The sequence below is a fragment of the Schistocerca serialis genome, chromosome 2 (assembly GCF_023864345.2).
Source record: "Schistocerca serialis cubense isolate TAMUIC-IGC-003099 chromosome 2, iqSchSeri2.2, whole genome shotgun sequence".
NCBI classification, from domain to species: Eukaryota; Metazoa; Arthropoda; class Insecta; order Orthoptera; family Acrididae; genus Schistocerca; species Schistocerca serialis.
In genome coordinates this window covers 894,694,892-894,717,197 of record NC_064639.1, presented here as the reverse complement: position 1 = coordinate 894,717,197, position 22,306 = coordinate 894,694,892, and the positions used below count along the sequence as shown (strand labels likewise).

Genomic DNA, 22,306 nt, shown 5'->3' with positions numbered 1-22,306 from the left:
CACTTAGCTGCCGCGGCCCACGTGCCAACAGCCAGCCTGCTGGCCACCCCAGCCACACCGTGACAAGCCGCAAGCAGAAGGCGCGTACGCCCTACGTGCTCCTCCTTTTACAATGTTTTGAGCGAAGGGGGCTCACTTCCTATAAGTACAGACACAACGACTAATTTAGAGGAGCCAGACTGGCCAGCTGGAAGTAATCGAAGCACTGTGTCCAGAAAGACAAGTTGGTGTTGAGAGGGATGTAAGGCAGCAGACAAGGTTCCAACTTATCACCAGTGTTATTCCATCATAGGCCAAAGAAGCAATGGAGGACGTACAAGAAAATGTTCGGAAGAGGGGTGAAAGTGCAAGGGGAACAAACGGATGCGGATCCTGAAAACCGCCAACTACCTTCTTTCTGGCATTCGAAAATAGCAAAGGAATGGGCAGCACGCTTTGCACGTAATATGGTGTAAGAATGGACGTAGCAGAGACGAAAGTGATTAGTAACAGCGGAAAAGGGGAATAACGGGAAAGTAGTGGAAGAAGTGAAAGAATTGGAATGGGGAATAAATTCCTAAAAATGCAGCTCCGCATTGTATAAAAGATTGTTTCATACATGATAATTGCAGTCTGTCGCTATAATATGGAAACATGGAGGACTGCAAATAAGGAAAGAACTGCAATCATTTGAAAACTATTGCTATCAGAGAATGTTAGAAATTAAGTGGTCAGGTAAAGTAGGAATTGCTACAGCAGCCAGCAGAAATAGAACATGTTCAGGAAGGAGCAATGGTAGCGGCAGACAGAGACTATAATGCGTAAAACAGATTACAGAGTAACAGTTACATAAGCCCCAAAACGTTAGCATAAAGTAGCTAAAGATGGAGAACAGCTTTGGTCTCTGAAGTGTCGTATATGTAGAAACCATGAAGGTACCTAACAACAGAATACGAATCATATAAATGATCATTCTTCCAACAGCAAGTAAAACGCAAAGTACCCTTTGCCATGCACTTCACCATGATTTGCAGAGTGCACTTGTAAATAGGAGTGAACTCGTATGTCCTCCTCACTTACTAATACCAAGGCTGTGGTATCATTTAAAACACACTTTCTCCCAACGGTACTCTGTGGAGTGGAAGTAATTCGCAATCAGAGAGGACCTGAGTAGTTAAAATTATATCTATAGTATATTGTTCAATGTACTACAGTTCAATATACACACATCAAAAAAAGTTTTGCATCACCTCAGTTCCGAAGAGTTCCAGAACCTGTACAGAAAATTGGAACAGAGATCAACATAAAAAACATCACAATGAAATGAATACCCTTAACTGCATACAGGCGTTGATATAAGTCAACGGGGACAGTTGAAAATGTGTGCCATGACCGGGACTCGAACTCGGGATCGCCTGCTTACATGGCAGACGGTCTGTCCATCTTTTTTATTTTTATTTTGTTATTTTTCCAGCCAGGAATTTATTTATTTTTGTAAATTACCGATCTATGCTTCAGACCACCAATTTTTTGAGATAGTACTTTTATTAAATGAATAAGAAAGGTCCATGACCTTTTAGAAAACGAGTGAAAAAAATTTGAAAGCAAGTGGATGTGAACCTTTTACCTTTCTCTTCGTAGTTCACAGCGCTGTTTCTTTGTTTTGTTGTTGTTTTCATTATTATTATTATTATTATTAGGAAAGAGGCGTCTTTCAGTTACGACAAGCAAAATTAGAGTTTACATCCTAGTTAATGATAGATGATAGAGAAAGAAAAATGTAAGCAAATCCTGCACGTCATTCCATGTGTATGGCCCATCTGCGTACAGATTCCATGTTCCAAGTTGATAAACATTTCGCAGCGTGTGGAACTCCATGACGGCGGTCATCCTCTGCCCGGTACTCCCCAACTGTGAGGGGGGTTATCGAAGACACTGCGCAAATAGTTCGCAAATAGTTCTCGGTATCGGGGTGTACGCTCAAGTGTGCTATGACTGTCGTGGAGAAATTGCCAGTAATCAAGTACCATCTTCTCATCATTTCGAAAGAGGCAGTATATGGACATGCCTTTAAACCATGTGAGCGCGTGAGTCTTCGCAGGCGGGAAATAAGTATCCTCCGGACAAAGGAGGAGCCTTGGCTCGATTATGCGAGGCACGATACGTAGGTAGCAGGCGAGGATCTTCTGCACTAGCAGCCATACCTCTAACGCCGATCCACATGTTAATTGGTGTTCGTCAGTATCCACGAGGTGGCAATGTGGGCAAAGGGGGAATCTGTTATCCCAATAGCATGCAGCCTTTGTCTGTTGCAACTTTCCCATTCACAACCTGGTACCAAGTGGCTCGTACCCGCGTGGGGAGGAACGGCTTCTGGACCGCTCTCCACACTGCAGGCCATAGGGTCGTCGGGCTTTTCCTCTCAATCACATTGCGAGGGGTGGACCTTAGCAGCAAACTGTAAATGTCTCTCACCTTGGGAGTGCGATTGTTGGGAAGGTCTGGGTGCACGTAACTATACTCACGAATAAATGCCGAGAGAGTGAGGGAGTAATGTGCGCAATCGTGACAGGTGGCAGAAGAGACGCCGGCAGCAATTCCTCTAACAGATGTCCCGTAAGGGAAGCATCTTGATGGGTCCACAATTTCATCATTGTGCACAAGTATAACGCTGTAGCTCTCGTTCGGAGTCCCAGTCCGCCATCACGCGGAGGGAGGGAGAGTGTTTCGTAGCGGACTTTGAATAGGAGTCCGGCGGTAAGGTAATATACAAACGCTGCGTGCAGTCTGTGTGCCATCGCTGCAGATATTGGTAGAACCTGAGCCATGTGGATCATCTTAGTCGCCCCGTGAAGGTTGAGGTATTCCACACGGTGTAGGAGGTCCATCCGTCGAAGTAGGTTCCGGCGAACTTCCGTGCGTATCGCCTGGCGTAATCGTTTATAGTTCATGGCAGCTGTTCAGCGCACACTCTGTTTAAATGTTATGCCCAAGAACTCGATCATGTTGACTAGTGGGAGTGGGGCTAAAGCGCCCTCCTGTAGACCTCTCCCAACAGGCATCGCTGACGACTTGGCCACATTCATGAGGCTGCCCGCTGCCAACCCGTATCGATTGATCCATTGAATCACCGAGCATACCTCATCACCAGATCGTACAAGTAAAGAGGAGGTCATCAGCATATATCCTGCAGTGAAAGGTGTGATCCCTCAATGACATGCCCAAGAGCCTGTTTTTCAACCCTTGGACAAGTGGTTCGCGTGCGATAGCGTAAAGGATCATGGAGAGTGGGCATCCTTGGCGAACTGACCGTTGGATCGGCAAGGGACCCGCAATCCTTCCATTCACCAGTACACGGGATGTAGCTCTGCGGAAAAGGCGCTGAAAGACGTCGAGAAAGTCAGGCGGGAAGCCCATGCGGGCCATAACTGACAGAAGGAACGTGTGGTGAACTCTGTCGAAGGCGTAGTCGAAATCAATGGAGATTAGAGCAGCTCGAAGGCGACAGGACGTGGCGATGACTATTAAATCCCTGCATTCGCTGGTTGCCGTTTGCACGTTGGTCACTGCGCCGTGTGTCGTTTGCTCCACGGATAGGAGTAGGGGCAGAACCTTCTTTATGCGGCGGGCAAGTAGTGGGGCGAAGATTTTATAGTCAGAGTTTAGCATTGTAATTGGCCTGTAGTCCTCGACCTTCCGACCTCTGGAAGGCTTGTGTATCGGTATGAGGAGACCTTCCACGAATCCAGGTGGCACGTGGGAACCAGGGGTCATCAGTTCTTGGTACATGGTGATCCATCGGGCATCATTAGATCGCGGAAAGTTCGATAAAACTCGAGCGGCAGTCCGTCTGGCCCGGGCGTCTTGTTGAGTGCTCCCTTGTTAAGCGCGTCCTCGATGTCGTCCTCTGTAAGTCCAGCTAAGCGACGCCGCTGCTGCCTTGCCGAGGGTGTGCGACACGTGCTGCTGTATCTCGTAATCATCCGCTTCCTCTGTGTTCACCTCTTCGTAAAACCAGTGATAAGTGATCTGCAAAGGCTTCCGCAACCGCCGCCTGAGTCATTACGACCCTACCATCCGGAAAAATGAGGTCCATGATCAGCTGCTGTCGGCGTCGGCGGCTGTCGAGCACGATGTGATGCATAGACGGGTTTTTTCCTCCCGCTCGGTCTTGACGTCGCGACCACACGACGACCCCCTCCAAGCCTAATAGACAATATTTTATCTTTAATTCGGCGGCTTTCCATTTGTCGATCTGGTGACGGTGGTTGGATGGCGAGTTCGCGGAGCATTGTGTAATAAAAGTCCAATGTGTGATGATGCCACACTGCGATATCTTTTCCATATTGTGTTAGCACACGCCGAAACGTTTTGCACATTCCATCCACTATGCTATAGTCGAAGGATATCGGGGAAGATGACGTTCGCAATCCATCCATGTGCTGGCGATAATCTGACGGCATTCAGCGTCTTTAAGGTGTGCCACATTCAGCTTTCAGGGTCCACGGCTGCGCCATATCCGCTGCTGCTGTAGAGTGACCGTGGATATGAAAGCGCTATGATAGGAGAAGGCAAGCGGCCAAAGTTCGGCGTCCAACACTACCGGCGCTAGAGCTCGCGAGACACAAATGCGGTCTAGGCGACTGGCTGAGTGACTAATAAGGTATGTGGGTCCGGGACGGTCACCATGCATTTTCTCCCAAGTGTCGGTGAGAAGCAGATCTCGAACCATTAGCCGAAGTTCTTGACAAGTCGAGAAATGTGGGACTTGGTCTTTGGGGTGGAGCACACAATTAAAGTCGCCGCCGACGATATATTGTTCGAAGCGACTAATAAAGATGGGGGCGATATCCTCCGAGTAGAATTGCAATCGCTCGCGGCGTTGTTCAGTTCCTGATAGTGTAAATGTTAATATTGATGATGCGCGAGCCCAGCGCTGTCATCGCCAGACCCCTGCCTGACGGAAGGTAAGTCACTTCGTCGATGACAATTCCGTCGTGCACTAGTATTGCCGTATCGCTGCCATTTCGGTCCGCCGGTGGCACATGTCACATAACCGTAGAAGAAGGGGAGGGCCGCTAATACACTTCTTGCAACAGGGCAATGTCAACATTCGGAGAACGAAGCATCTCACGCAGCAACTGGATCAAAAAATGGTTCAAATGGCTCTGAGCAGTATGGGACTTGACATCTGAGGTCATCAGTTCCCTAGAACTTAGAACTACATAAACCTAACAAACCTAAGGACATCACACACATCCATGCCCGAGGCAGGATTCGAACCTGCGACCGTAGCAGTCCCGTGGTTCCAGACTGAAGCGCGTAGAACCGCTCGGCCACCGCGGCCGGTGCAACTGGATCTTCACTGCCGTTCTGATCGTATTGAGGTTAATCGTGGCGTTACGATACGCTTGTTGCCGAACCGCAGGTGCTAAGTTATCCATTGAAATTGGAATTGTCTATGGAGCTTCCGATTGTATTGGCACCTCCGAATTCCCCCAAAACTCACCTGCAGTCGTTTCTAGAGAGCCAGTGCCAATGGCTTCGGCCCTGTTGGCGCAACTAGCATGGTGCCGTCGTCGTCGTTGTCATCCGCCCACGCCAGGGAACTCAGAGCAAGATCAGCTTCCCTAGCTTTCTCAGGACACGGCATGGGTGTTTGCACTCCAGAAGGTGGTGGGCAGCATCTGTCCTGCATATCGGCATCCGATTGCGCCACTGTGGATATGTGTCCTCAGTTCCGTTCGGTGTTGCCACACTGCAGCAAATGGCGGCCGCCTCAGTGGTAGCGTCGTCATTGAAGGTGGAGTCGTCGTCCTCTGGAGGCTGTGTCGCATCCGGTTCGGAAGTTGCTCTACGCCTCCGCTTCCGTCGCTTCGGAGAGCGTTGCTTCCTGGTTTGTCCTTCTGTGTCAGACGATGGCAACGACTCACGACGTTCCGGCACAAAGGCCGCCGTAGTCACCAAGGAGCGAGTCTACTGCCATGCTATCGTCATGTATCGCGTCATCCGTTGACGGGGCACGCCGTTGGAGTTCAATCCGTATCTTATAGAACGGATGTGTCGTCTTCGCCCTGTATTGGAGAATGGAGCTGCGACCTAACAGTGGATATCGGCTGTCGTGGTGAAGTGGTATCGGTCGTGAGGGCTGCTGCGTAAGTCACAGGAATCAGCGTTGGCTGCGATGGCGGGTTCGTGTCAGCCGGCGGCAGTTGAGTGATTCGACGTTGGATACATTCGGATCTGGGGTGTCCCTCCTTCCCACAACCAGACCTAGTCTTCGGTTGCCCGTCGTAGATGACGATGGCACGGCAACCATCAATATTTAGATATGAAGGTACATGTCTTTTAAGTTCTATTCGGACCTGGCGGACTCCGTTCAGTACAGGATATGTCTGGAATTGTGTCCATTTTTCCGCAATATGACTATGCATCGTGCCGTAGGGGCACAGCGCTGCCATAACGTCCTCCTCCGGTAGTTCTAATGGAAGTTCGAAAAGGCTGATCGTGCGAAGTCCCATGCCAGAATAATCGACATGCACAGTCCCCACATTGCCATCAGCACGGCGGAAACGGAGGCCCTGTTTCGTCTCCCGAAGGATCCGTTCACATGTTGCGTCGTTGATGATCTTGACATATAGGATGCTACTCACAATGGACAAGTGAATGCCAAGAACGTCGGTCGCTGGGATTTTTACCTCTTCTCTTAGAAATCGTTCGACTTCAAGTGCTTTAGGCCGTGCAAATTCACTGCGGAACCTAAATTTGAGCGTCGATTTTCTGTATTGGTGCGCCATGGTGATCTATATGCTGAGTACGGCACGCGCGAAACGATGTAAACAACACGAGCGCTCGCCCCGCGGCAGCAACCCCACGTCCTCACCGCAGCACTGCCAAAGGCCAACTGATCCATCTGAGCCACCGAGGACACAGAGGATAGGCCAACTGATCCATCTGAGCCACCGAGGACACAGAGGATAGTCCAACTGCAGGGACTTATCTCTGGCACGCCTCCCGTGAGACCTACACTCGCAACTTATTGTCCCGCACTATATTCATAGTGCCCCTGTCCATCATACTCATTACTCGCGGCTTTACCGCCGAGTTCCGTAAGAGTGCGGGCACTGTTTGTGCATCTGCACAGAAGAAGATGGTTATATATATAGATAGTATCTGTTCTTTCGGACATGTCCAAAAGAATATAATTTTTTGTACTTCTCGATCTTTAACGCCAATGAACTAAATCAGCCACTGCCTACAGATACGCGTTCCACAAACCGCATACATTGCGTGGTAGCAGCAGGCAATGTTGCTTTTGCGATATTCCTCGCGGGATAAACATGTTTTTAGATGCTAGTCTCGTTTATTTGGAAACTTTTCGCAAAGTTTCTTGGGAATGTAGAGAGGGAAGGGAACTTACTGCATCTTCTGGACATAGTGTGCTTACTGCTTCCCAAAAATAGTCAGACACTCTGTAAGTTGTCTTTGGATAAACGTTTGCAAATTTAGCGAAGAAGGGGAGAACATTGGGATTCGTCAGCTGATTATTAACTCTTGTTGTTGGGCTAAAAATGATTTGCCTATCGTCTTTTTCATGACTACTGGACTAGAAGCAGCAAGTTAAATGGCGACTGAATCAGGGATACTGCGAAGGTATTTACGTTAATGTCGTAACTGGCTAATATATTTTTTTTAAAGCGTATTCCGTGGTGGGAACCATTTTTACTTACGGACAAAATAATGCGTCAATACATATTTTATTTTTTAAAAGTGTAAAATAATAATTATAGGCTGTGTATGGCACGTTCGTTCAAGCGGTTGTAACAACGCTGTTGAGCTACAAAATGTGGGTACGAAAATGTGTCTTCCTTAGCTCAAGTACATGAGAGTTGGCTTTTCATGTTAGCCGCTAGAGCTGAATATATTTTTAGATAAACTTGCAAAACAAATTGTAAACGGAATTGAAGAATTATAAAGAAAGAGTGTCAATGATAATGGAATAGAGATATGCGTTCAACGTCGATTTGTGCCGCATTTCATAGTGAGTTGTGTGAAAGTGGAACCGGATACATCTTGTAAAACTGAAACGATCAGAAATGAGACCCTTCTTGAAGCAAGGCTGAAATGGTTTGGTTGTCTCAAAAGAATATCGCAATAACGAATAGCTAGATGGCGAATTGAGAAAGAACTTGAACGCGATGGATTGATCAGAGAAAATAATAATGTAGCCGGACGAGATTACGATATTCAGACTATCGTGGAAGAAGACATCAACCTGCATAGACATATGTGGAGAGCTCTCATTCATCGCGTTCAGGAAACTTAGAGCTGGTTCAAAAAGACGATGTTGATTCAGAATTAAATCTGGACGAGAAAGTAGCATTTTGTTAATGGTCTACGAAAGGAACCGCATCTTTCCGTATGCCACGGAACATGGCATGCAGGCACATGAACGCTCGGTACGTTGTTGTTGTCTGCACTCATCACGGACGTTTCATTTGTGTGTAGTCGCGACAGATCCATATTATTTGTGAATGTTGTTTTAGCACAGCTTTGTCAATCGAAACATAACTTTCTCGTTTCTGCCCTTTCACTGAGGTGGTGAATGATGGCGAAGATTATCGGCTGGTGCTCCTTGCCGCGCGCACGTGAATGGTACCTCGTAAGAATGTTCCCTAGTGTCGCTCGAGTGTGCGGGGCCAGCAGAAGCGGCGGAGGGTCAGCGGGTGTCGGGGTAAACACGAGGGCCGCGCCTTCCGCGCCATTACGCGCTGACCGCCCCGTATCGCCACGCCGGCCGCCGTCCCCCCCCCCCCTCCGCCTCCCCCGTCCGCCCCCGCACCGCACCACTCCCAATCGGCTTACGCGGATCATCCATCCGCCCCTACCCCCTCACGGCTGAGGGCCGTCTCCACTTCCCGTTACTGCTCCTCTCGGGCGACTTTTTTTTCGCTCTCTACCCACTCTTTTTTTTTTTTTTACCCACCCTGTCGTATTTCAGTGAATCAGGGGGAGGCAGGACGAAAATGGAATTGAGAACGGCGATGATTGTGGCAGGTTGGCAAACTGCGGGGTTCCGGTTTTAATCAAGGGGAAAGGCGCTCACGTGGCTCGCCCTGCCTGATTCTCCTTACAGTGGCTGTTGGTATTGCGTTCTCCCCCGTAAGGCGGAAAATCCGACGCGATCCTTTTAAGAATTGTGCCGCTCCTCGTGCGCTGCTGGGCGGGCGCGCCCGAGGCCGCTGTCGCTGTCCCGAGACGGCGGGGGCGGCGCGCGGGATTATTTTTAATTTGGCCGCTGTCGCGCCACACTGACGTCGTTTGGAACTCCCTCTGACGCTCACACTTTTGTTTTATGTCGACAGGCACACGCCGAGCATGTACCCGATCTCAACGGCGGGCGCGGGATTCCGAAGTCCCTACCCGACGTCTCTACCCATCACTAGTACAAGTTTATCTAGGTAAGTACTGGCGACCGGCTGCTGAGCTTGCGCCCACTTCTCCGATCGTGTTCTGAAGCGCCTGATCAGATCAACATTGTTAGTGTGTTCTCTGTGTCAGTATGTGCAAAATAGATGTGTCACTGTTGGGGCCGTGTTCAGTAGCCCAGTAATTTCATGCATTTAGTAACAAGTTGGAATAAAGTTGAGATATTCGTCTTTTGTTTATACACCGCTTAATTTCACTTCGATGCTTCGCACGCTTAATAAACATGTATAATTAAAATTCAGACACATAATCATTAGTCGTAGCTGCAGAATTAAGATGAGAAGTTCTGGGAAAGTTTTTTTCTTCTAAAAATTTACCTCTCTTTTATTCCTAAATTTTTTCGCCGTAACCGGGAAATAAGAATGCCAGTGAAAGGCAGATTTACAAACTAGAAACAAGTCACTGGATAACAACGCGAAACCTCTGTATGTGACCGTCCGTAAACATCTTAGCGTCTTCCGAAAGTGATGGGACGAATATTAGTGAGGCAAACAGAATAACTGATAAAATATGTCAACAAGTAAGTCGCACATCTGGCGTCCCAAGGTGCATCGAGCCAGAGCGCTGTCAAACTGACGGGTGGTGGCTCCTGCCAACATTTTACATCCCTAACAGCTATCCGTCAGGTTGTTACATTACAAAGACTGTTTTTCTATCTTATTGTGCAATACCTATCAACCAACATACATGGAATATCTTACCATTTCAGTGCGTGGAATAGTAAACTGTAAATTGAAACAAAGCACTTTAATTTATGTTGAAAGTAATCACGGGTGTCAGTAATACTCTTTTAGTAAGCGTTATAAAGCTGCCAGATATCATCAGTGAATGCATCTTTTGGAAACGACCAGAAGTACATACATGATGCTTTTCAGGATGTCCCTCGAAATGTATGCAGAAAATTGTACAGTTCAGTTTTGGTGGGTGCCTGCCCTACTCCATGGAGAATTGGTGGAACCAGCATCCATCCCCTGCAATGGAAGTTTACGAACGTCGGGCGTGTGTTGTTTGGTGTAAACGAGTCGTTGATAAGTGTGTTCTACACGGGATAAGAATCAAATGGCGGATACGGTATTCAGCGCCTACCTTAGTGCTGCAGCGCCCGTGCTTAGAAATGGCGCTTAAATGGAGCAAAAAACGCGCCGCGTAGGTACTGCTCTATTCACAGAAAATTTTAGTTACAATTGAGTGGGCATATTGAGAAACCTCACATGCCCATGACAAAACTGAGTTAGCTGTGATTTTGCACTTTGAAACATACAGGCCGATCATGTACAAAAGATAAAGGCTTTCTCAAAACTAAGTTGTCATTAGTGTTCTAAACGAAGAGAATAATCGATATGTGCCCGTGAGTGACAAGAAAATGCGGGAGGTAAGGCGACTTCTATCATTCTAGCAAAGAAGAAATCATCCATAACTTCTCTACTGACATAAACAATTGGCTACCATGTGTTAAAGAATGAACAGTATGTGGAATATAATTCCAAAGAGAATTGAGAATTGGCATATTTTGTGTGATTTTTGTCCGTATTAGTAATAAAGTACGAGTTAAGTAATGCTTGTTCATTACAAAATATAGAGGAAGCCCATATGTTCACTTATTAAATTTTAATTTGACGTCAAGAAAACGTATCACAATTGCCTTCCCTGTACATTAATTTTAACGAAAAATGAAAATAAAATGGGAGTTTCGGCATAATTTTAAGGCCTGTTTTTTTAATCTCATGAAAAGTTCAGTTTTTGTAACGTATGGGGTTTCTCAATATTCCTATTCAGTTATTGAGTGTGTTGGAAGAAGACGTTTTTCGTGTCATTTGTAGGGGTTGTGGTTCAGTGCGTTGTACTAGATTTCGACGTCTGTTAGAATTTAGAAGCTGCTCGATGTGAACTCTTAACCTTTTAAGCTTCCGTCGATGTATAAACAGTTGGAACAGGTGACAGGAAAGCGGCGGATGTTTCGACAAGTAATTGAAGGGTCCTGCGGAGGAAGGAATTAACCACTAATTTCGCAAGGATTAGTGTGATCACTTATCTCTACGTGCACCACATGCTGGCAACAAGTAGTTTTATTTCTACCGCCAGGAAGAATTGTCTAATATACAAGGTGACAATTATTGAACTATATGAAATAAAATCGTCATAACTTCTGAACGGTTTGCGTTAGGACGTTCAAATTGCACTGTTGACCGCGGGGGCATGATGAGAATTAGTATGCGCATTTACGGTTTGGTTTTGCAAGTTTAGCAACGGAGCCCACCTTCATTTGAATGGGTTCAACAATAAGCAAAATTGACGCATTCATGGGATTGAGAATAGGCATTTCGCTATCGAGGGGTCCCTGTGACTGTGTGGTAGGCAATGGCCAGTCACGGTATAATCGGTACTATATTCCTGACTACCGAACGGTACGTGAAGGTTTTGGAAGATGATTTCATCCTCATTATCCAAAATGACCCTGATTTCGACAAGATGTGATTCACGCAAGACGGAACCCGACCCCATCGAAGCATGAGATTGTTTGATGTCCTGGAGGAGCACTCTGGGGACGACATTCTGGCTCTGGTGTACCCAGAGACCACTGTCATGGACCCCGATTGGCCTCCATATTCTTCGGATCTGAACATATGCGACTCCTTTGTGTGGGGCTAATTGGAAGGACAAGGCGTACAGAAATAACCCCAAAACCATTGCTGAGCTGAAACCAGCCATTCAGGAGGTCTTTGAAAGTATCTTTGTTCCAGTATTTCAGCAAAATTTCGCTATTCCTCTGCGCAACATCATCGCCAATGATGGCAGGCACATCGAACACGTCATAACCTAAATCCGAATATCTGTAGTGACGTTTACATGTTGAACGCCGTAGTCTGTAATTAATTTATGTTTGTTTTGTGTAGTTCAGTAGTTGTCACCCTGTGTAAGCGTTTTTGTCTTGCTGCACTATGTTGTTGTCTCTGAACTACACCAGTGTGTCTGTACAGTGGGCTTGTCTCTGTGTTGCAGCGACTTCTACAGGTTCTCGCCGACGGGCCTGCTGCCGGCGCACCCCGGCCTCAGCCCCCACTCGCACCCGCACTCGCTCGCGTCGCACCCCGCCATCGTCACGCCGGGGCCCAAGCAGGAGCTCGCCGCCGCCGACCACAACCACCGGTGCGTACCACACAACCGCATTCCTGTCTCTGGCAATCACGCGAAACTACACACAAAATAGAATATACGAGGGTCGTTCAATAAGTAATGGCCCACATGTTTTTAAAAAGCCATTACTGTACATGGACAAACGTCCTTGTTGGTGCTGCACATTTGATGTTTGTTCTGCGCGCCTGTGAAGTTTCGAACCGTTCTGTCAGATGGCAGTTCAGCGACAAAATGGCGTCTACAAACGACTCAAGTTACAGCAGCGTGTTATTGAATTCTTGTGTGCAGAAAAAGAAACCGTGATGAACATCCATAGACGTTTGTGTGCAGTGTACGGCGATGCTGCAGTTTATAGGAGTACAGTTGGTCGATGGGTAAACAAAGTTACAGCCTCAGGAAATGCAGAAACAGAGCTCCACTATCAGCCAGTATCGGGACGTCCCGGCACAGCCACTGCTCCAGACATGCTGAATCGTGCGAATGCCATTTTTCGTACCGACCGGCGCATCACAACTCGACAATTGGCTCTATAGCTGTCGGTCAGCATAGGAAGTGCGACTGCAGTGGTCGAGACTCTTGGATATTCAAAGAGGTGCTCACGATGGGTTCCACAGCGGACCACAAGATTCAAAGAAAGGCCATTTCTCTGAATTGTTGGAGCGTTTTGACACCGACGGAGAGGCCTTTCTGCCACGGATCGTTACGGGGGACGAAAGCTGGGTGCACCATTTTGCACCGGAAACATAAAGGCAGTCCCTGGAGTAGCATCATCCTCATTCACCACAAAAGAAGAAATTCGAGACAACCCCCTCTGCCGGAAAAGTCATGGTGACAGTCTTCTGGAATTGTCATGGCGTCGTTCTCGTGGATGTGATGCCGAGAGGGTGAACCATCAATTCAGAGGCATACGCGAAGACTCCGAATAAACTCAATAACCGTTTCCGACGTGTTCGACCGGACAAGAATCCAGCAGAAATCTTGCTCCAACACGATAATGCGCGCTCACACACAAGTCTGAGAACCCGGGAACACATCGCCAAATTGGGTTGGACATCGTTGCGTCATCCACCGTACAGTCCAGACCTGCCACCCTCGGACTTACATTTCTTTGGATCGCTTAAAGATACTGTACGGGGAACACACTTTGACGTTGACGAGAGTATCAGTTATGCCGTGAAAGCATGGCTACGCCTACAAGGACAAGAGCTTTTACCAGCAGGGAATATCTGCTCTTCCATAACGTTGGCATACGGTCATAGAACGTGATGGAGACTACGTAGAAAAATAGGACATGGACAAGACATGTTGACGTATATTGTCACCAGATTCTGACTCTTAACAATAAACATCGTTCTGAGAAAAAAATATGTGGGCCATTTCTTGTTGAACGACCCGTGTAAAACTTTTATATTTCGTTTCTTTATACTGCGGTACTGGTCGGAATATAAGCCGCAGCTAAATACAAGTTGCGCCATTAGTTTTGACACAGACACGTGTATGTACAACAGCTTTTCATACTACGGTCATCTTTGTCATGTAATATAGATAACTTACACAGAAATTCCAGCCTTCGCTGTATACTTCACTACCGTTATTTTCGCCACTCTGCGCCCAAAATACCGTACGTTGTTTTCCCTTCCATCCAGAACATTCGACAACAGCACTTCTTGGTCCGTACTTTTTTGAAAGCTTCTCGATTACATGTACTGTTAAGGATGAAAGCAAACCCGAGAGATGACGAAACAAAACGACATAGCAGCGCACGATTGGTTTATCGTGGTCTGCCGACCAGCGACAAAGGCAGTACGTTGCACGCTGGAGCCGACTCTGGAGATGAGCGACCTGCATAGCGCGAACAGGCAGCCAGCTACTGTGCGACACCTGCAATGTCTCGAACAAAAGGTTCAGAACACGCCCGGGCCAGCATTTCCTGCTTTTGCTGCTAATTACTGCCAACACAATGAATAATTCGTCCGGACCTCGCTCCACGTTTCAATCGAATTCCGTGTATCTTTGTTTTCCGTCATTGCACTGCCTTCGCAGCTAAAGGATATGATGCTTATACTCTTCTCGCTTTCGTCTCTGCGAGGCTAGACAATCTTTAATAAAATTAATTAACGCGGAATTACTAGAAACTGAAGAGAGAAGCAATAAAGGCTTTGAAAGGATTTTCCTTGTCTCTGTTCGGTTCCTCCGCGTGCTCGCTAATTTACGCACTCGTGATGTCGGGGAGAGGGGGGGGGGGGGGGGCTCTGGCCGTGGACAGGGCTCGGGTATACGGGCCTGTCTGTGTGAGTGCAACTACTCGACTTTTTGCACCTGCTTACTGCTCAGTGTGACGGAGCAGTAGCGGTATTACGAGATTGGCAGGGGCATCCCTGCTGCATCTAACATCTCTGTAAAAGCGCCACGAAGATAAACGTAATTTAAACGAGAACAGTTGCAAGGCTGACAACCTTCTTCCCGTGACGAAATTTACGAAACCGCTATTTAAACACACTGTGTATCATCTGTACTGACTGCGTCGTATGTTTCGCGCGAGAATCACGCGGAAAAAGTGAGAATGATTAACTTGAAGGAATTTGTTTCTTCCTTGCTCCTATGCGAATGGAATAGGAAGTGGCGTAACGCACTGTTCAGTGATTCGCACAGTTGGCTTTGTTTCTCGAAATTGAAACCAAGGGTTGGCGCACGAAAAACCGGTCCCGAGCACAGACTGGTCGCCAGTTACGCACGATATGTTGCCTGCTACGAGCAGACACTGCAATAGGTAGATACATATGTAATAATTAGACAATAAGGGAATAACAGATAAGCTAATGCAAGCGTCTATATTTACTGAATCGATGACAACTGGCGGGCGACAGTGAGCAATCTAGTTCTCGGGGCCTGTTTTTCGTGCGCCACCATCTGTAAGCTCATTACGGCAAATGCCATTTCTGACGATTGGTCGATCTTGAATTTCTGAATCAATTGTCAGATATTGCTCTGCTTGCTCGGTATCGGACGGAAGTCGGGTTTATCCCTACGAAGTATCTAGACGAACTCGGGAGGCGCCCTTAAGAGTTCGAATCACGAGGAATCTGAGCGAAAATTTTAAGATTCTTTTCGAATGCCGTCCTTACCCGAAGCAGCATTAGAGTCTCTCCTCTTCTGTACCTGAAACACATTCAGCTGAGATGTCGGTATGTAGAACACTGTGGAGGTAGATGCACGTCGCTGACAAAAGCGGCGAGGGAAGCGCTTTGCCTCGTGCGCGAGCCTTTCCGCTTCGTTTTGACAAATTATTTTGCCGAGTAGATCCGTTGCTGGCAGGTCGCGGTGCTTTACGCACGCAGCCACGCCTCCGGTGCCGCCCTCCATTCTCCACGCTGCGACGCCTCCTTTGGCGCCTAGTTCGGCGAACCCGTCCTTTTATTCCGCAAGCGGAGGCTCGCGCGCTCTTGCGTGCTCACAGGCTGTAACGCCGCCGGAATGATTTCCTAAGAGCGGGGCGCCTCGAAATAACAGCCGCTGACAATCCGCATTAGATTCCGCGCCACCCAGTTGCCCCCTTTCATTTCACGCCCTGCTCGGCGGTTTGGTGAGTGAATACATCCGCTCCTTCTTTCGACGACGGGAGTAAACGCTTTTCTCCGAGTGTTCGTCCTTTTGTTTCGGATGTTTTCCATCGCTCTTACCTTTTTCTATCTCTGCCTTCGCGGTTAGCTGAGAAGTACACTTTGTTTTTCCACAGAAGTAGTACTCGGGCGTTTCATATTCATAGTTACGGATCTGATACTGTGTGGAGATTATATTGTTCAGCGAATTGATTGTGTGTGTGTGTGTGTGTGTGTGTGTGTGTGTGTGTGTGTGTGTGCTACTCAAATTAGAAATTGTGCCAGTATTGACTTTATACAAAATGGTCATAAACAGTATCGTAACACCCCGGAAAATTGTCAGGTGTAGCTATCTAAATTTGTCGAGTAATACTGTGTAAGTGGTGTCAGTTTACATAGTAAGTTACGTGGCGTGGTACTGGAAGTAATCTTGCTGAAACCAAAGCGTTAGACTTGTGCTACCCCACGTAGACCTGAGTGTAGCGGGAACAAACTCTGGTCGCGTGACTAGGCACAGCCACCTTTGTGTTCTCAAAGTGGTGCGCGCTTGCCGCCTCACAGTGAAAGCACGAAAAATGCATTTGCGGACAGTGGCGTCGGCGTGCTGTGGGCGTCGACAGTTTTATAGATGATGGGGAGTAGTGGAGTGACGGTACTGAAGGGAAAGAATGACGGAACGTGCTACAGAAAATGTTGGAAATGAGTAAGTTGATGTACGAGCAAATTACGGCAGCAAGGACGCAATCCAGAGTGGTGTGGGCTTCAACAGTCTGGTACGATGTGAATACATATGTTATTATGCACCATTTTCTGAAATGTTATGAACAGTACAAAGAAATGACAGCTTTGCGAAAACTCCACAGCTTTTGTTGCGCAAAATCGGACTTAAGGGTTACCTAAGTAACCAACAAAAAATATTCTGTCTGCGGAATTTGGTTTTAAAAGGTGCCACAATGCGAGACAGCGTAGCTGTAACAAAAAGGCATTCTATCTGTGTGCTTTTTATGTAAAAACGAAGTATTAGAATTAGAGCGACATGTTTTATTCAGACGAAATGTGCAGTCGTAGAAATTACATAGCGAATGTACTGAGGCTATTGCCAGGCGCCGTACAGCAACTCGACGTGGCATGAACATGACAAGACGTTGGAAGTCCTAGGCAGAACTACTGAGCCATGCTGCCTCTATATATCCGTCCATAGTTGCGAAAGTGCTGCCGGTGCGGGATTTTGTGCTCGAACTGACCTCTCAGTTATGTCCTATAAATGTTCCTTTGGATTCACGTCGGGCGATCTAGGTGGCCAAACCATTCGCTCGTTTCGTCCAGAATATTCTTCAAACCAATAGCAAACAACTGTGGCCCGGTGACACGACACATTGTCATCCATAAAAATTCCATCGTTGTTTGGGAACATGATGTCCACGAATGGCCGCAAATGGTGTCCAACGAGGCGAACGTAACCATTCCCAGTCAGAGATCGATTCAGTTGGACCAGAGGACCCAGTCCATTCCATATACGTAACGCACGTCATTATCGAGCCAGCACCAGCTTGCACACTACTTTGTTGGCAACCTGTGTCCGTGGCTTCGTGGAGTCGGCTTCGCACTGGAACCCTACTGTCAGCTCTTACCAATTGACATCAATACTCATCTGACTAGGCCACGGTTTTCCAGTCGTCTAGGGTCCAGCCGATATGCTCACGAGTCCAGGAGAGGCGCTGCAGGCGATGTCGTGCTTTTAACAAAGGCAGTCGTGTCGGTCGACTGCTCCCGTTGCCCATAAATGCCAAATTTCGGCGCACTGTCCCGTACTTTCTCCGTACATCCCACATTGATTTCTACAGTTATTTGACGCATTGTTGCTCGTGTGTTAGCACCGACAACTTTTCGCAAACGCCGCTGCCTCGGTCGTTAAATGAAGGCCGCCGGCCACTGCGTTTTTCTTGGGGAGAGGTAGCGCCTGAAATTTGGTATTCTCGCGACACTCTTGACACTGTGGATCTGGAACATAGAAATCCCTAACGATTTTCGAAATGCAATGCCTCATGCAGCTAGCTCCAACTACCATTCCGCGTTAGGAGTCTGTTAATTCCCGTCGTGCGACTATAATCACGTGGGGAATCTTTTTCAGGTGAATCACCCGAGTACAAATGACAGCTCCGCCAATGCACTGCTCTTTTATACCTTGTGTTTGCGATAGTACCGCCACCTATCTGTGTGCTTACCATTATCCCATGACTTCTGTTGCTTCACAGTAAATTTTACGAAGATTGTGAGGAGTATTGTCAATGGCAAATTTTAATTATCGCGTTTTGCGAGTTACTGGCGTATTGTCATTTAGCTTGTGACGGCGCTCCTCCTGTAAGACAAATGGTTCAAATGGCTCCGAGCACTATGGGACTTAACATCTGTGGTCATCAGTCCCCTAGAACTTTGAACTACTTAAACCTAACTAACCTAAGGACATCACACACACCCATGCCCGAGGCAGGATTCGAACCTGCGACCGTAGCAGTCCCGCGGTTCCGGACTGCGCGCCTAGAACCACCAGACCACCGCGGCCGGCTCCTCCTGTAAGATTTCCATCTCGTGTCCCCTTCTCGTAAGCGTAAACAGGAGGGGCCGGGTAGTACTTCTTTGCTTTGAAGAATGTACTTACTAAAGTCATCTGAGCTATAGACGTGTAACCGTTTTGCGTCCGCTAATTTGTGTTTAAACCTGCTGGAAGAGCGCCATGTTCGAACGAGAGTTCGTTGGCTTGCAACTTGTTGTTACGAACAGAGTTTAAACCAAAACGACGTCATCCGTACGCAGATGTTACCCTAAGGTAGACTGTGGCGGTACGTAGCGACATTTTGATACAACGGGGCGGCCGTCATGGCGAACGCCACCCCCGCCTGGGCCGGCCACATTTTTATGCGAGGGGGCGGCCGGCAGCGACGCCGACGCCGACGCCGCGCGGCGCCACGCAGACAGAGACGGAGCGCGCCGGCTGTGATTGGCCGATGGCGGATCCCGTTGCCATGGCTACGCGAGGGGCCGGACCAGCCAAGGAAAGGGGTCCAGCCGGGCTGCGCGCGATCTGTTTGCCGCTCGAGTCGGACGCTTTGTCGATAACGTGGCCGACGCCGCTGCCCCCCGAACGGCGTTGTCTGGCAGCGTCGCAGACACCGGCGAATATTTACAAGTCTTGTTACGTTCCCTAAACATTGCGCAAACTGCTTCTTGTGCATACTTCAGTCACAAGCTGCAACAGATTCTTGTAAGTTTGAAAAGCAGGATTTAAATGCTGGCCCGACCATCCCGTGTTTATCTTCCATGATTTTTTAAACTGCACTGCAGGTTTTGACAGCTGCAGTTAGGAAGGTAGATTGCATCTTTGTCAATTTTCTATAGACGTTCAACACTGTACCCATTGCCGGAAAATTATCAAGATTCGATTGTACAGAGCCGGCCCTGTGTGGCCGAGCGGTTCTAGGCGCTACAACCTGGAACCGCGCGACCGCTACGGTCGCAGGTTGGAATCCTGCCTCGGGCATGGATGTGTGTGATGTCCTTAGGTTAGTTAGGTTTAAATAGTTCTAAGTTCTAGGGGGCTGATGACCTCAGAAGTTAAGTCCCATAGTGCTCAGAGTCATTTGAACCATTTGATCGTACAGAGTATCTTCACGCGTTGTAGTGGACGGCAGAAGTTGAAGAGAAACGAAACGGGTTGTGGCTCGAGGAAACCTAATAGCCCTGTAATGTCCTCAGTAAATATGAATGATTTTTCAGGCACGATCAGCAGTACCACAAGATTGTTGGCCGACGATATCGTTATCTAAGGATGGTATCATTGTTGGACGATCGTAAAGAAATACAGAAAGACTTGGCCAAAGTTTCAACTTGGTTTAATGAATAGATGTCATTTTTTGATATGGAAAAAGGCAAGGGAATTCCCGTCACAAATAGAGATAACCAGATAGTGTTTGATTACAAAACATTGGTGAACATCTGATCACCTCACACTGTATAAATATTCAGGCGCAATACTATGAGGTGTTCGAAAATTTGACACATTATCAGAATCAGTATTCAGGAAACCGATTTGGATGGAAGGATTCTAGGAAGGTGTTGTGCATCTGTAAAGGAGAAATCGCACACAAGAACCTATTGCGACTAATTTAAGAATTTTGACGCTAGTGCGACCAATTCTAAGAGTTTCAATTCCAGCGTGTGGAGTCCTTGCTAAATAAGCACGAGAGCAGAAATCGGAAAAAAATTAGAGTTTAGTTGCTAGGATCGTTGCAGTTAAAAATAGCAGGGAAGGTGCTCAGGGAATTTCAGGGGGATATTGGAAGGAAGTGGATGTTCTTCTCGCGGAATCCTGTTCCATAAATTTAGAGAATCACTGCTGATTTAGACAAGATATCTGTATGGTGGGTAAAATGACAGTTGACTATAACAGTGAAAAATATGATGTCATTGACGTGGGTAATAGAGTCCGCTGAATTTCGGTTACACGATAAATCACACAAATCTGACTGCCGTAAATTCAACTAAATATGTGGGACTTATAATTATTGGGAATTACAATTACGAATAACTTTAAAATAGAACGAACTCATAGATATTGTTGTGGAGGAAGCAAACCAAAGACTGCGATTTATTGGCGAACACTCAGGAAACACAACAGGTGTTCTAAAGAGACTGCCTGCACACTGCGCCTCTCCTTTCTCTGCCAGAGTGCTATGTCTAGTATGTGATCTGGGCATCAGATGGGATTGACGGAGGATATCGAAAATGTTCGAAGAAGGGTAGCTCGTTTGTATTATGAGGAAATAGGCCGAGTGAGCGTTAAGGATGTGGTATGCGAACTGGGGAGGCAATCATTAAAATAAAGGCATATTTGTTGCGGCAGGATCGTATCAAGAAATTTAAATCACCAATATTCTCCTCAGAGTGTGAAAGCATTTTGTTGGCGCCCACCTACATAGGGCGAGTTTTCTGAGTGGTCTGATGCGGCCCGCCACGAATTCCTCTCCTATACGAACCCTTTTACCTCAGATTAGCAATTCCAACCTACGTCCTCATTATTTCCTGCATGTACATGTATCCCAGTCTCTGTATTCCAGTAAAGGTTTTACCCTCTACATGGAAGTTATTCCCTGAGGTCTTAACAGATGCCCTCTCACCCTGCCCCTTCTTATTGTCAGTGTTTTCTGTATATTCAATTCCTCGTCGATTCAGCACAGAACCTCCTCAGTCCTTACCTTATTAGTAATGAAATAATAGAAATCAGAGTTCGCACGGAAAGAATTAAGCGTTCGTTTTTTCCGCGCGTTGTTCGAGTGTGGAACGGTAGAGAAATAGCTGGAAGATGGTTCGATGAATCCTGTGCCAGGTACTTAATTGTGAGTTGCAGAGGAATCGTGTAGATGTAGAAGAAAGACTGTGGGACCAATCAGCTGCCACTGTAGTATTACGTAGAACTTAATTAATAATCCGGAAACTACCGTACGGTGCTTGGCGGACAGTACCGTGTACCACTATTACTGATTTCCTTTCATGTTCCACTCGCAAATAGAGCGAAGGAAAAACGAGTGTCTAAAAGTCTCCGTAGGAGCGCTATTTTCTTCCATCTTCATGACCCGTACAGCGAAGTGTACGCCGGCGGCAGTAGAATCATTCTGCAGTCGGCCTCAAATGCCGGTGCCTTGGGAAAAGAGCACATCTTCCGTCCAGGGATTCTCATTTGAGTTCACAAAGCATCTGAGTAATACATGGAGCTGATCGAAACCGCTGGTAAGAAGTCTAGCTGAACGCCACTGAATCGATTCGATGTCTCCCTTTAATCCGACCTGATGAGGATGCCAGATAGTCGGACAGTACTCTAGAATGTAGGACTATTATCCCAACTTCCTGTGGCCCGTTTGCTGATTCATTACGGGGTTTTAAACGTCCGGACATGGCGCTACTGTGTCGGTTCCCCGTGCGTTGTCTGCTGATGCTGGAACGCCTGGCGGCTGGAACCGGTGAGCGGGCGGGAGCGGCGCACCTGTGGAGACGGCGCGGCTTGGCGCGGCGCGGGCGGTCGCGTGTCTCGTGCGCTGCCGGCGGCCCGC

At 47.5% G+C, this 22,306-nt stretch overlaps 1 protein-coding gene across 1 annotated transcript in view; it reads left to right on the top strand.

The window, feature by feature from the left end:
- LOC126456504 (uncharacterized) overlaps positions 1 to 22,306 on the top strand; it is a 152,474-nt gene that overhangs the window by 97,847 nt on the left and 32,321 nt on the right. Inside the window, exons 6-7 of the mRNA XM_050092253.1 lie at positions 9,345 to 9,440; positions 12,469 to 12,615. Of these exons, the coding sequence (XP_049948210.1) occupies positions 9,345 to 9,440; positions 12,469 to 12,615 (243 nt within the window). The remainder of the gene's footprint in view (positions 1 to 9,344; positions 9,441 to 12,468; positions 12,616 to 22,306) is intronic.